Raw genomic sequence first — 16179 nt, 5'->3', positions numbered from 1 at the left:
TCATAACTTGGGCAAAAATGATTGTTTTTAAAAAAAAAATTATTTGCTGTGATCTACATTGCAGCGCCGATCACATTCAATAGGAGATAGGGATTTGATAATCTAGTGACAGAGCCTCTTTAATGTAGATAACAGCAGTGGTTTTTATTTTGAAAAACGATCATTTTTGAGCAAGTTATGAGCTAGTTTAGATTTATGCTAATGAGTTTCTCAATGGACAACTGGGCGTTTTTACTTTTTACCAACTGGGTGTTGTACAGAGGAGTGTATGAGGTTGACCAATCAGTGACCAATCAGTGACATACACTTCTCATTGTTCCAGCCCAGCATGATCCACAGCACAGTGTGATTGTGCAGTGAAAGAAGTAAACACGCCCAGTTGCTAAAAACACAATACACGCCCAGTTGGAAATAAGAGAAAACACGCCCAGTTGTCCATTAGAAAGGCTCGTTTGCATAAATATAAAATTGCTCATAACTTAGCCAAAAATGATCGTTTTTAAAAAAAACAAAAAACGTTACTGTTACTGTTACATTGCAGCGCCGATCACATGCAATAGGAGATAGGGATTTGATAATCTGGTGACAGAGCCTCTTTAACTATCCTTTCCTCCATGTGGAGTCTATAAGTCAGGGTCTGGCCCCGGCAGAATAGGGATATAATTTATTGGATTTGGGTCCCTTTAATCTCTGCCTTGTGTTGTCATCTTTCAAGATACCTTGTTTGGTTCACTCCTCCAGGTACTTCCTTTCTTGCAAATCACTGAGGTGTGGAGGGGGTGTGAACCTTTTTATCTTGTCAGGTTTCCTGTCCTGGCATGGGCGGTCACCTCGCATGGGTGCGGTCTCCCCGCATGGGTGCGGTCTCCCCGCATGGGTGCGGTCTCCTCGCATGGGTGCGGTCATGAGCTCCAAAAATCAATTACCGATAAGTAATTCTTGTTTTTATATTGTTACGCTTATTCTAAAAGAATGACTTTCCCCCTGTGGGGTATTCATTTGGGAGATTGGCCATATTTGTTCTTACTCTTCCAATAAAAATAATTCAAACTAAAAATTATCAATAAACACAACAAAACAAAAACATTTTACGCACTAAAAGGAGTATTCCCAGAAACTACAATTATCACCTATCCACAGGATAGGTGATAATTGTCTGATTGCTGGGGGCCCCACCGCTGGGACCCCTACCGATTGTGAGTACGGGGGTCCCAAACCCTCCATTCCTCTTCACTGAACCACCCACAGTGAGGAGCTTGAATAGAGTGGTGGTCGAGCATGCGCCCACCGCTCCATTCTAGGTCTATGAGACTGGAAGAAACAGTTGAGCGATGTACTCGACTGTTTCCGTCATTCCCATAGATTTTGAATGCTTGACCGCTACTCCATTCAACGTCACCCTCACTGTCGTCAATGTCCTTCTCGCGATCAGTTGGAGTCCCACTGGTGGGGCCTCTAGCGATCAGACAATCATTACCTATCTTGCGATAGTTGATAACTGTAGACTCTGGGAATACCCCTTTAATATTCCGAGCTCTGGTGCTGGGGACTGGCGTCCATTTGTCCCTGAGAAACGAATGTCCCTGATAAAGGAGATCTGAGATCCAGTATAGTCACATATCTAGCAAGCACACAAACATTACAATGCAGAACTCTTCTGTCGCCCTTTAATAAATTGGTCAAGGATCATGACAGATCCATCCACAGTTTAAAACATTATAAGATACCCAAAGAACTCTGTCCAAAGTCTATCGCCACTTTGCGCATGATTACTACAATTTGCATATAGATGATATAATCTACTTAAAAAATGAGTGACTTTGTAAATACAGATGCAGCAATCTTTACCTTGACCCAACGCATTAAATAAATGTGGCGACAAACTTTAACTGGACTTTTTCAATGGCTGAAGTTATGACACTGCAGAAGGTTGCAAGAGTCAAGGTAAGGACTGCTACATCAGTACATTCCAATACTTCTATTGTACTGATCCTGAGTTACAACCTGTATACTCATGAGCTACATGCACAATTCTTCTGGTTACTACTGGAAACCGTAAACTAACTGGTCAATACATGAATCCCCAACAGTTTAGGACAGGAATTCTGCCTACTTTAGATTACTGTGCAGCACCTAGTGTTAAGACTAGATATTGAGGCAGCCAGGCATGCTGGGAGACTTCAGCTCTGAAGCCTGCGGTATTGTAAACATGACTGTAGACTAGAATACAGGCTGTAACGCATTATCAGTACCAGAAAAATAATGCATTGTATTCACAAAGTTACTCAACTTTTTACGTAGATTAGTTCTACATGCAAACTGGAAAATGTTGTACTGTACAAAGGTGAAAAGTAAGGGTATGTGCACACACAAACTCAAAAACATCTGAAAATACAGAGCTGTTTTCAGGGAGAACAGCCTCTGATTTTCAGGCGTTTTTGACGCTGAAAATGAAACTTCTTTTAATTTGGAGCTTCTTTTGACACTTCTTTTCAGACGTTTTTCATAGTGTTCAATGGAAAATCAGCTCCAAAAAACGCCTCAAGAAGTGACATGCTACTTCTTTTTACGGAGCGTCTTTTTACGCTCCGTTTTTTAAAACAGCTACGTAAAAAGATGCCCCGTATGAACTAAAAGCTGTTTTTCCCATTGATTTCAATGGGCAGATGTTTGTAGGCGTTCAGCTTCCGTTTTTTCAGGCGTTTTTCGAGGCGTAAAAGCTCCGAAATACTCCTGAAAACACTGCGTGTGAACATACCCGAACGCTTGCATTTTACATGCCAGGCTCCTTCACCTCTCCACAAGTTATCATTGACTATCTCAATTCATTACCGAACATTGGTTTAAAAGAACTACTATGGCAGTGACCATTCCCAGGGGACAAAACCTGTCACTGCAGACATATGTCCAGAATTTGTCCTCTCGAGAAATGTGACATGCTGTTCCCCTAGTGTTTAAAGAGGCTCTGTCACCAGATTATAAGTGCCCTGTCTCCTACATAATCTGATCGGAGCTGTAATGTAGATAACAGCAGTGGTTTTTATTTTGAAAAACAATCAATCAATTTTGAACAAGTTATGCACAATTTTAGATTTATGCTAATTAGTTTCTTAATAGACAACTGGGCGTGTTTTTACTTTTTACCAAGTGGGCGTTGTACAGAGGAGTGTATGACACTGACCAATCAGTGACCAATCAGCATCATACACCTCTCCATTCATTTTTAGCAGTACTCGCAACAGAGCGTGATCTCGAGATATCACGATATGCTGTCACTTACTCCCACATTAACTTTACCAAAGTGTCTTGAGAGTGAATAGACATTGCCTCCAGCCAGGACGCGATCACTCCTGACACTTCAGAAAAGTTTCTGTGAATGATCTCGCGAGATCACGCTGTGCTGTGTGAGTAAGTCCCCAAGAAACGTTACCGAAGTGTCGGGAGTGTGAATAGACATCGCGTCCTGGCTGGAGGTGATGTCTGCTCACTCAAGACACCTCGGTAAAGTTAATGTGGGAGTATGTGACTGCACAGCGTGATCTCGCGAGATCACGCTGTGCTGCGTGTACAGCTAAAAATGAATGGAGAGAAGTGTATGACGCTGGTCAGCGTCGTACACACCTCTTTACAATGCCCAGTTGGTAAAAAAGTAAAAACACGCCCAGTTGTCTATTAAGAAACTAATTATCATAAATCTATAATTGTTTATAACTTGCTCAAAAATGATCGTTTTTCAAAATAAAAACCACTGTTGTTATCTACATTCCAGCGCCGATCAGATTATGTAGGAGATAGGGCAGTTATAATCTGGTGACAGAGCCTCTTTAACTCCAACACTGAGAAGAAGGATCTGTGTAAACCCAAAAAATAAGATAAAATGTGGTTTTGTGGCAGAGGTAGGTAGCAGGTCCCACACGTGGAATAGCATGTAGCAATGAATGAGGAGAAGAGAGAAGCCAGCTCTCAGGGTTCCCATGTATAAGTAACCGTCCTTCCTCTTGGTGTGAATAATATATAGTTCCATTCTCTTCACATGTGGATAATGTAGTAAAAACATCTGTACAGCGCGGGGGGAGATTCACATCATCGGTTTGTCTTTTTAGAGGTGTATCTGGATTAATACCTCCAGAACAAAACACGTCCTACATCAGTCACGTCTCCTCCTCTTCTTCATCTTCGCCTCCTCTCAGTAGAAGTTCCATATCTGTGCTTAGGGACACACTGTGTTCTGTGTGAATTTTAAATAAGACAAAGAAAACAGTCCTATGGATAACAAAATATTCATAGATCTATAAACACACGTATGTACATACACCTCTACTGATAGTTACCTTTAGAATGGGTGGTTCTTAAAGCCACATGCAAGGCAATGCCAGAGATGCAGAGGGCAAATCCCGACCAATTCAGTAGGCTCAAATTATCCCCAAAAAGATGTGTCGCCAATAACAACACGCAGAGCTCCTGATAACAATAACATTAAAATGTCAGAGTGCTACATCATAAGCCCAGATAATATCATTCTATTAGCCCTTATTCACACGACAGGGTTTCCCGGCCAGGTGACGGCCGTTCATAAAACAGCTGTCACCCGGCTGCAGTACGAACAATAGACCCCTAATGGGGTATTCACACGACCGATTTTTTTAACTCCAATTTCACAGTTTTGCTTTAAAGGGAAACAATTCTAATACAGTATATTAGAGAATTGTAGAATATGCAATGGGTCACCACTGTTTTACCAAATGTGAACTTATGTTTCAAAGCCCCTCGCTTTACAGGTTGAACTGAAGCCTATAACAGGGACGTCCCCATGACACTAATACTACAGCTCATGTTGCAGGTCTTCAACATGCATTAATATAGAATACAAAAATTTATTTCAACCCAAAGAAGATCTAAAAAAAATACTTGTAAAGTTATAGCCTGAATTATATCCCTGGGCTGCATTCATAATCCCACAGGCCTTTAGAGCTGAAATCTCCCAGCATTCCTTGGTCGCTCAATGTCTGCACATAGTTTGCCCTAGTGATTTTCATACTGGGAATGGTCACCTTTACACCAGTCGCAATACAGTAATCTGATGTAACCACGGTCCCACTGCAGCATACGAGTTCAGCTAGGATACTAAGGGGGCGTCTGACAAGTTTGTTGACAGCTTTCAATAACCAGCAGAAGAATTGTGAATGCAGCTCTGGCCTATAATACAGGATCAGTGCAAGAAACATCATGTATTTACAAAGTTACTCAACACAAGTTATACAGATAGGCGACCTTTCACTTACAATGTAAAAGTGCACACACCCTTTAAAATCTCCGTGTTTCCACAGTTTCACGGCGGTTGTCAACACAGAAGCTCCATAATGATCCGGCTTTCCGGTTGTAAAAATGTGTAGTCCTATGCAAATTCCTAAAAACAACAAAATAGGTCGAATCTTACCTTGAAGATGCCAGCAATGGAAAGGGTAAGACTGGATGTTCGTGATACAAGTAGAAATTCTGAATATCCAAGGCCAAATGCAAGTAGTCCTCCCACACCGAGGGTACCGAATAGAGAAAGGAGGCCCGTAGAATCTTCATAGCGAAAAAGCTGTGTTGATGTGGATACATGTAAACCTAAAAAGGAACAAGACACAGAACAGGGAGCCACATTTACAACTAGTGTTTATCACTGAAATATGAGAATATAAGATACAAGAACGTAAAACTGATAGCAACGCCACCTTATTGGCCAAAAAGAGACTCATCCACAACAACGAAGGGATGCAATCAGACAGGCTTGCCAATCAGGAGTCTGGGAAAGCTGCATGACAACCCTCGTGGGAGCTTTAAAGGGGTTATCTGGGTTCCAATTTTTTTTGTATTACCTGCAAATGTTCTGAATTTAAAAAAACAAACAACCAGTACTCACCTATCCTTTCCCCTGGAGATCCAAAAGGATAACCCCTTTAAATAACCTCCATATGGGTTGCCACCCAACCTCAGAAATAAATGTCATTAACAATCAGCTGAATAGAATATTTAACAACTTTACAAAAGAAGACAAAATCAAGGATTTTTTTTTCTTTTATGTTTTTAGGAGGGGGGGGGGTTGACTTAGAGCAATTATAAACACCCCACATCATTATCCAAACAATTCTAGATTTGCAGAATTGTAAATCTCACCTTCAATACCAATGAACAGTGGGAATAGGCTGAGGAACATGAGAGGCTGTAGATGAAACATGGTGTCTATGGGATTCTGTAAACCTAGAAGAAAGCAGAGAGCACTGAAATTCCCTGCACGAACATAAAGCCAGTAGTCTGTGCGACATCTCCCTGTACTTCAAGGGACATGCAAAACGGATACACTGCTGCACGGAGCGTAACTCTTCTATTACCAATCTGCATCACTTTTCTAACTCGGGAATTGTTGGAAAAAAACACCAGGTCTAACCATGTTAATGAATGTGATGTGTGAAGCACGGGGGAGAGATCTGAATAAATCTACCACACTGTGTTATGCCTAGTGCAGGCCCATAGGGGGCGGTACATTAAATAGGAAAGGGACCACAAAGGAAGGATCACGGTGTCATGCCCCGCCCCTCAGGCACTGCACTAAGTACACCTAGAGACATACCGGTCACCTCAGGCTGCGACAACATCTGCAAAGGAACCAGGAGGAATTTGAAATTCTCCACAGTATTGCAGTTAAACAGAATCTTTCTGCATATAAGGAGCATTTGTAATAACATTTTAGAAGGGAATTGCTATGTGAGCAATATTTTTAAATATTCTTTAAAATGGTTCAAAAGCTAGAGCTAAACTATTAACGTTCCTAATGTGTAGATGTCGTTCCATGGTGGCACTTACCTAGCTCTGCTTTCTGCATAAGGATCTGAGTCAGGGTCCACCGTATCCCACCCAGGCATGAGGCGGCAAGAACCAGCAAAAAGCCTCTGGCATCGAACTGTGTTGACTTGAATGTAAACATGAAGAGGCCTCCGGAAATAAGCAGCACCACGAGGATAAGCGCTGGTTTCTACATAAGATAGGATGAAGAAGAAATTTTGGGTTATTAGCAGAAGAGTCCCAAGTAATCTGCTTACTTTGATGCAGATTTTCTTCTATATTATATTCGAGACATTTAAATCAAATATATTGACATAGTCCAGCATGTAATAGGTTCCGTGGATTAAAATGAGCTATATTTCCCTATATAAGGCACAGGGACACCTTGACAACCCGTTTTCGGAATAAGGTTGATTACGTGGTCGCTGCAGTTATTTCTGACTGCGGTGATAATTCCCCTTGCAGTGTCGCTACTGCAGGGGAAATTAGGTATCACATGGTGGGCATCCAAATTAATGGCCGTCAATGAAATACAAGGATCGCCAGGTGCGCCAAAGCAGGAGCCACTGATAAATCGCGGCAGAGATTGAATGGAGAGGTGGCTTGGGAATGTCCACAGCTCTCTCCACTCAAGTCTATGGGAGTTACAAAAACAGCCGAGCCAACTCATGCCCGGCCACCTCTCCATTCAATTTCTGCCTGGATAAGACACCCGCCCGACCTAGCGGAACACCCTTTTCTCCGGATACGTTGGGGTCGCAGAGGTGGTAAAAAAAAAAAACCTTTTGAAATTTATTTAACATTTTTGACTTTCAGACAAACCTTTTAATTGCTCTTAAAACACACTGGCGTGTTCATGGTACTTTTCAAGAAAACATGCATTTTAATCCATTACCCGAATTACTGCCTTCAATCAGTCAGTTACGTAAACACAAACTTTTATCTGCATCACAACATATCGGCAGACCATAAACGAGACCATTTTTTGGGCAGATGAGTAAAGCTTTATTCCCCAGAGGTAATTTATTTGATAGATAAGAAGAAGTCGAACCCTATAAACTTTTCCAACCAGCACATGCCCCTAAGTGACTCACCAGTTCCTCCAGCTTGAAGAGCAGCGAGAAGAAGAGGATGAAGAGAACAGCAGAAGACTTGGTCATGGTGTACCTGAGGACCACACAAAAGGTGCGTCAGAGATACGGTCATACATTATCCCACCACTACAAGGTTTATACTATTCCATGTTATGCCCCAACTCACAGGGACACCGTGATGTAGAGGAAGCTCCAATTGGAAAGTCCAATGTCCAGAGCCGTGGCCAGAGCTGAAGACAGAGAATGGTGACAATTATTAAATGCCCATCCCTCCCTAGTCAAATAAAGTCTCTCTGTTCATGCAGGTCTAGATTAATAAGTTGGGTGGCACAGCCATTGGAACAGAGAGGAACCTCAGTAATAAAAGGATATTATAGCGGATCTCCATGTAAAAACGGAAAATAACGGTTTTGTCCTGGTTAAAGTGAAACTCTGAGCACATATTCAGAATTGGTAAGATTGACCAACTAGGAAATAACTACTCCTGCATGTTACTGGGCTGCAAAATAGCAGTTGCCGAAATTAAACCCCTCTCCTTCTTTTCTGACGTCAGTCGGACTCTGGTGCTATGGGATGAACCTGCACAACATTGACTTCCCACCCAGCCATGGAGTCATGGACCACCAGTGTACAGAGCATCTGAAACCTTCATTTGGAGAACCAGAGTGAAATAAATAATGGCCTTGGAATGGTCAATTACTCCAATCTTACCTCCAGTTAAAGGGGTTGTATGGGATTGATAAATGAGGCTGGCTTTTATTTGAGCCAGTAACAGTCCATTCTTCTCCGTGGGATGTGTCTGGTATTGCAGCGAAGTCGCATTCTGGTGAATGCCAAACAATGCCTATGGAGAAGGTGCATTGCGGAATTGCAGGAAAGTTAGATCAATAGGAGTGGGAGATCAGCCCTGACCGAGCCAAAAAAAGGATTTTTAGAACCATAAAATACTTTCCTTCTCAAGTTCAATGGAAGAAACAGAAACCATGAGGATATGCCCCTGCCAAAGTTGCTGCCTCCCCCAATTGTACAAGCCAGGGAGTTGTGAGTTTGTATCTGGAGATTCATCTGGTTTCCCTATATTATAACTACAGCCCTGAGCAAACTTCCGATCCCAAGTGTATTAATATATTACATCCGCCGATGCGACATGACATACCGTAATAACTTACTAGCAGACAAAATCAAGAAATAAAAGGCACTAGATATAGAATGTAATAACGTGACTGTACCTGTGGGGGCAACCTTTTTTATATAGTCAGACCATGGCAGTATAACTCGGGTCCGTCCACTGACACATGTCATCAATGTTCTACTTAATGACGACAAGACGAAGATCATCAGAAGATGAACAAGGGTCATAAACAGAGGGAAGTGAAATCGCTGCAACATTTCAAAGAATGGGAAAAGGTGTTATTAAGGGTGTAGGTATAATTCATAGCACAATATAATAAGACAGGGTCATCTTTATTATGCACACGTGACCATATAAGCGCTACTGGAGCTACGCGTACTGTACGGGCGCTGCTATGGCTGTGCCCCCTACAGTATCGACGCCACTACGTCTCTACCTATTATATGAGTGATCTAATGTACAGGAGTCGGTCACGGTTGCTGGTCACCGTCAAACGAATATGGATTCCATGTTTGGGATAACTGGACCATAGCAAAACTTGTTAGCGTGGGAAAGTTTTGCCCAAAATGGCAGGCAAAAAAAAAAAAGAGTTTTTTAAAAGTAGATTCCAGCATAAAATGCAACAAATATCCACTAATCAAGGTGTACATAAGCGCATAACATTACTATAAGTCAGTTTGGCCATTACGTGGTATGAGAATACAGATGGGACGGATGGTTTTGGTCATTGTTGACCGCCACGTGGCACGCTGATAACAGAATACCCCTACCTTTAGCAGCCACTTGTTGTAAAAGGTGATTCCGATGGAGAAAGAGTAGTAGAAAAGGACCAGGACAACAGTAAGAAGACCCTTCCATATTATGGCCCAGCCAGGTAACGCCATTTTCCAAGCAATACCATGAGTTTGCTGCATTCAGACGTATGCTTCCAAGGGAAACTGCGAACAAAAACATGAAAACGGGCCGGTATTGTTAAAGAATTAGATCATTTCATCCAGAATAAAAAAAATCAAATCACCAGAAAGTATAAACAAGTAGTTAAAAAATTGTATTCAGGTGTTTTTAGCTATATCAATTTCTGTAGAAGACGAACAAACAAAATGGTCAATATTACACCTCTGAAGGGATTGTCACCAAACTTGCCGAGGGTCCAGAATGGCAAATCCAGGAGTGCGAGGATATTCACTGATCAGCTACTAAATCTGGTCTCACCCATCAAAACGCTCAGAGAAAAATTCTTCCCCCCCCCATACCAACTAGTGACCACATTCCATAATTCCTGCGTAGTTTAGAAAATGAAAGCTAACCTCTGATTGGCTTCAAGGGACAACAATGTTTCTTTTCCCCGCAGCTTCAGGGCAGATGTTACTGCCGGGGCGACTTCATTCTGAGAAGTGCCGGTCCCGCTGGGACGATTACTTTAATCTGACGTTAAAAATGTAACACTGGTCTCCGACTGCTTGACGCCAACCCATCATATAAAGGATTCATCCCCCTCTTATTGATAACCGTGTACAATCATGATAATAATGGGATCTTTACAGAGACATACGAGGTTGTCCAGCCTGAGGTTTATCCTGGAGAACAAGCGTCAGATTAGTGCGTTGCCTCATGAACAGTGCCAGTTAGAGAGTCACCCAATAAACAGTATCAGAAAATAACAATGCTCGTCACCCTCCATCTGGGCACTGACGTCTATCAGAAGAGATCAGGACACTGACTATACATAGGCAAACGTGGAAGCGTGTGGCAATGCACGGACAATTGTGGCTACTACCACCCCCCCTAACCACGTGACATAACCTACATGTCACTTTCTATGGTGACATCAAGCACAGTCATAGCCTGAAGCTCATGGGTCCCAGTGCAAAAGCTATACCCAGGCCAGCACCCAATAGGTGCACTGCAAGGCTCTGTTCACACGTTCAGGATTTGACACGGCTTCGGAATGGATTCTTCCTCTAAATCTGCATCCAATGCAAGCAAAATTGGGTTTTTGTAACCCTGTTCACATGCAAGAATAAGTAGCACGCATCTTATTCCGCCAGTACACTCAGCGTTATGACCGGGCCCCCCCAAGTACCTGAGACCCCTGCACCCTTTATAGATGCCCCACTGACACCAAGCAACTTCTTAGGACTTACCCCAAATGTATCCAGTTATTTCTCCTGCAGCCTTAGCAACAACTTAGTAAAACCTGATTTAACTTGAATAAGATCCATCCCTGTAGAGTAAATTGTCCCTTAAAATGACTGGGGTACAAGGTGTTACTATCTGCAGAATTCATTAGTCTGACAGCTCATAATGCGGACGCTGGGCTTGTTCGATTGCAAGCTCCGTGTCACAATTTCTGCAACAGATGGGACGTGTCACGTGACTATATCAAGGTTCGGGCTGTGCAGTGAGGTCAGAGAATGACAGGAGTATCAAGAGGCGCACTGGGTTACAATACGGGGTCCCCCAAACTGCACGATCACTGAACGGCACCCCTTCAACCACTCAGCCCCACCATACACCACGCTTCCTCCTCTACTCAAGGGTCGCGTCTTATCCAAGACGTGGCTCCAGGCGCGGGGCATTCTGGGAGAACTCCGTGACGTTCCATAAGGACGTCCTGCTCGTTCCCCCATATTGGTAGAGGCATCAAACAGTCACACGACTTCTGTTCTTGTCTGATCCCTGATTCATCCAAGTCTCTAACTCAACTTATACATTGCTGCGATCAGTGTCAGTAGAATGACAGAAAATGAAGTTGCCATCATTTACATAAAGCAGACATAGTGCACTTTGGGGAAAAAGGTGGGGAGGGGAGGCTCATAAAAATGCCCCCATAGTAGTCTCCACACAGTATAATGCCCCCATAGTAGTCTCCACACAGTATAATGCTCCCATAGTAGTCTCCACACAGTATAATGCCCCCATAGTAGTCTCCACACAGTATAATGCCCCCATAGTAGTCTCCACACAGTATAATGCCCCCATAGTAGTCTCCACACAGTATAATGCCCCCATAGTAGTCTCCACACAGTATAATGCCCCCATAGTAGTCTCCACACAGTATAATGCCCCCATAGTAGTCTCCACACAGTATAATGCCCCCATAGTAGTCTCCACACAGTATAATGCCCCCATAGTAGTCTCCACACAGTATAATGCCCCCATAGTAGTCTCCACACAGTATAATGCCCCCATAGTAGTCTCCACACAGTATAATGCCCCCATAGTAGTCTCCACACAGTATAATGCCCCCATAGTAGTCTCCACACAGTATAATGCCCCCATAGTAGTCTCCACACAGTATAATGCCCCCATAGTAGTCTCCACACAGTATAATGCCCCCATAGTAGTCTCCACACAGTATAATGCCCCCATAGTAGTCTCCACACAGTATAATGCTCCCATAGTAGTCTCCACACAGTATAATGCCCCCATAGTGCCTCCCACACAGTATAATGCCCCCATAGTAGTCTCCACACAGTATAATGCCCCCATAGTAGTCTCCACACAGTATAATGCCCCCATAGTAGTCTCCACACAGTATAATGCCCCCATAGTAGTCTCCACACAGTATAATGCCCCCATAGTAGTCTCCACACAGTATAATGCCCCCATAGTGGCCTCTGCACATGATGGCACAAGGCCCATATTCATACATTAATATAAACAGAATTAAAGACACCAGACAAAATATGTGGATAAAAAGGCCACAATATTTTTATTATGGGTTACCAAAAGATATTGATACTTGAATCACTAAAATAAATACCAAATAAATAATTCAAACTATTATAAATTAAAAATCACAATAATAATAATAACCCAGAAACTCAGTCCACCTAGCAATAGCTGAGAGCCAAAAACCCCACTAAGGGTACGTTCACACGGCAACCTCAATTACGTCTGACATTACGGAGCTGTTTTCAGGCGAAAACAGCTTCTGAATTTCAGACGTTTTTACAAGTGCACGCGTTTTTCGCAGCATCTTTTACGGACGTAATTGGAGCTGGTTTTCATTGGAGTCAATGAAAAACGGCTCCAATTGCGTCCCAAGAAGTGACATGCACTTTTTTGAGGCGGCCGTCTTTTTACGCGCCGTCTTTTGACAGCGGAGCGTAAATAAAAAGCCTGTCTGCACAGAACATCGTAAGACCCATTAAATTCAATGGGCAGATGTTTGCAGACGGTTTTGAGACGTTTTTTCGGCCGTAATTCCAGGCGTAAATAGGTAAGAACCATTCAAATAATATATGGAGGGAAGGGGGGGAGAAAATCATACTAAAGGCAAATACATCCCCCCCCATAAAACCTTAAATAAAATAACATTTTGGGGTTCGTGCGACCATGTGTCTCCCATGCAAATAGCTTGGGGCCCCCTGTCATTCTCTATGGGACTGACGGAGACAGCCGAGCGCTGTACTCAGGCACGTAACTAGGAAAGACTGGGCTCCATAGCAAACTCTTGACTGGGCCCTCTCCCAGGTGCCACACACAGCAGCCATTTATAGATAGTGCCCCCTGTAGATTGTGCCATACAGCCCCCCCGGTAGACAGTGCTATACAGCCCCGCCTGTAGACAGTGTCACTCCCCGCTTGTAGATATTGCCATAAAGCACCCCATGTACACTACCGTTCAAAGTTTGGGGTCACCCAGACAATTTTGTGTTTTCCATGAAAACTCACACTTACATTTATCAAATGAGTTGCAAAATGACTAGAAAATATAGTCAAGACATTGACAAGGTTAGAAACAATGATTTTTATTTGAAATAATAATTTTCTCCTTCAAACTTTGCTTTCGTCAAATAATGCTCCATTTGCAGCAATTACAGCATTGCAGACCTTTGGCATTCTAGCTGTTAATTTGCTGAGGTAAATCGGGAGAAATTTCCCCCCATGCTTCCAGAAGCCCCTCCCACAAGTTGGATTGGCTTGATGGGCACTCCTTGCGTACCATACGGTCAAGCTGCTCCCACAACAGCTCTATGGGGTTGAGATCTGGTGACTGCGCTGGCCACTCCATTACAGATAGAATATCAGCTGCCTGCTTCTTCCCTAAATAGTTCTTGCATAATTTGGAGGTGTGCTTTGGGTCATTGTCCTCTTGTAGGATGAAATTGGCTCCAATCAAGCGCTGTCCACAGGGTATGGCATGGCGTTGCAAAATGGAGTGATAGCCTTCCTTATTCAAAATCCCTTTTACCTTGTACAAATCTCCCACTTTACCAGCACCAAAGCAACCCCAGACCATCACATTACCTCCACCATGCTTGACAGATGGCGTCAGGCACTCTTCCAGCATCTTTTCAGTTGTTCTACGTCTCACAAATGTTCTTCTGTGTGATCCAAACACCTCAAACTTCGATTCGTCTGTCCATAACACTTTTTTCCAATCTTCCTCTGTCCAATGTCTGTGTGCTTTTGCCCATATTAATCTTTTCCTTTTATTAGCCAGTCTCAGATATGGCTTTTTCTTTGCCACTCTGCCCTGAAGGCCAGCATCCCGGAGTCGCCTCTTCACTGTAGACGTTGACACTGGCGTTTTGCGGGTACTATTTAAAGAAGCTGCCAGTTGAGGACCTGTGAGGCGTCTATTTCTCAAACTAGAGACTCTAATGTACTTGTCTTGTTGCTCAGTTGTGCAGCGGGGCCTCCCACTTCTCTTTCTACTCTGGTTAGAGCCTGTGTGTGCTGTCCTCTGAAGGGAGTAGTACACACCGTTGTAGGAAATCTTCAGTTTCTTGGCAATTTCTCGCATGGAATAGCCTTCATTTCTAAGAACAAGAATAGACTGTCGAGTTTCACATGAAAGCTCTCTTTTTCTAGCCATTTGGAGAGTTTAATCGAACCCACAAATGTAATGCTCCAGATTCTCAACTAGCTCAAAGGAAGGTCAGTTTTATAGCTCCTCTAAACAGCAAAACTGTTTACAGCGGTGCTAACATAATTGCACAAGGGTTTTCAAGTGTTTTCTAATCATCCATTAGCCTTCTAACACAGTTAGCAAACACAATGTACCATTAGAACACTGGAGTGATGGTTGCTGGAAATGGGCCTCTATACACCTATGTAGATATTGCATTAAAAACCAGACGTTTGCAGCAAGAATAGTCATTTAGCACATTAACAATGTATAGAGTGTATTTCTGATAAATTTAATGTTATCTTCATTGAAAAAAACTGTGCTTTTCTTTCAAAAATAAGGAAATTTCTAAGTGACCCTAAACTTTTGAATGGTAGTGTACATACATACATACATACATACATACATCCCCAGAACTAAGCTCATACATATATACACTGTCACAGTGCAGGGTGTGGACCCACTGGGCCGTACCCCGTAGCGGGTTAGCCGCTGGCCAAACAGGTACAATGCAATGTCTATAGTTCAGAAGGGTTACCTGAGGCAATGTAGACAGTAGTGATGAATTCAGGCTGAGATGAGGCTCTGATAGTAGACAGACAACTGGCGGTGTGCGACACACTAGATGCAGCGGAGGATACAACACGACTCCAACTCTTGACGGCACAGAGGCACGGTAGCACGGGATACAGGGTACAGGCAGCAGGAACGGGTAACACTGGGAACTGGAAAACACTAGGAGACCATTTGCAAGACAAACTTTAGGTAACACAACAACGCTCAGGCAATGATCAAGAGGGCACAGCCCCTTTTATAGTCCAGCAGTATTCTGGTCTGATTGCAGATATTCTGCAACTGTGCGCGCACTGGCCCTTTAAGGCCGTGCGCGCGCCCTGCGGGAGACAGCCTCTGAACCAGGAAGTGAGTGGCGGCATCTCCCAGGAGAGAGATGCCGCCGAGAACTCACACGTCCATGGCTGCGGCCGTCAGAGGGTAAGTCAGAGTGACGGTCCGCGGCCATAGACGTTACATACATCACCAGAACCAAGCTCAGTTCATATATACAGCTCCAGAACAAAGCTCAGTACATATATACAATGACTACAGTACTGATTAGAGGCAGAATAAACATTTACATTAAGTGACTCACCGGTGACGTCTCAGAGTCTAGTTCTTTTTTTCTTTTCTTCTCCCTCCGGTCCAGACCTCTATGATGGATTTCTCCCGGCCACGACCCATTTCTACAGTTTTCCGCTCAGATGTCT

The 16179-nt window shown here is 43.2% G+C and overlaps 1 protein-coding gene across 2 annotated transcripts; it reads right to left on the bottom strand.

Annotated features, from left to right (window-relative positions):
- Positions 1 to 3775: 3775 nt before the first annotated feature.
- Positions 3776 to 11622, bottom strand: SLC35H1 (solute carrier family 35 member H1). Of its 2 annotated transcripts, XM_075846443.1 has the most exons (11): positions 11199 to 11622; positions 10362 to 10631; positions 9825 to 9992; positions 9152 to 9302; positions 8089 to 8152; positions 7923 to 7995; positions 6850 to 7018; positions 6163 to 6246; positions 5438 to 5613; positions 4332 to 4461; positions 3776 to 4228 (listed from the first exon to the last, which is right to left on the bottom strand). In XM_075846443.1, exons 3-11 carry the CDS (start codon positions 9966 to 9968, stop codon positions 4152 to 4154), a joined length of 1068 nt encoding a protein of 355 aa, XP_075702558.1. In that variant the 5' UTR covers positions 9969 to 9992; positions 10362 to 10631; positions 11199 to 11622; the 3' UTR covers positions 3776 to 4151. The 2 variants fall into 2 exon arrangements, with proteins under 2 accessions (XP_075702558.1, XP_075702557.1); XM_075846442.1 differs by lacking the exon at positions 10362 to 10631.
- Positions 11623 to 16179: the final 4557 nt, after the last annotated feature.

The sequence above is a fragment of the Rhinoderma darwinii genome, chromosome 13 (assembly GCF_050947455.1).
Source record: "Rhinoderma darwinii isolate aRhiDar2 chromosome 13, aRhiDar2.hap1, whole genome shotgun sequence".
Lineage (NCBI taxonomy): Eukaryota > Metazoa > Chordata > Amphibia > Anura > Rhinodermatidae > Rhinoderma > Rhinoderma darwinii.
The sequence above is the reverse complement of the archived record's forward strand: the minus strand, read 5'-3'. Positions and strand labels throughout refer to the sequence as shown.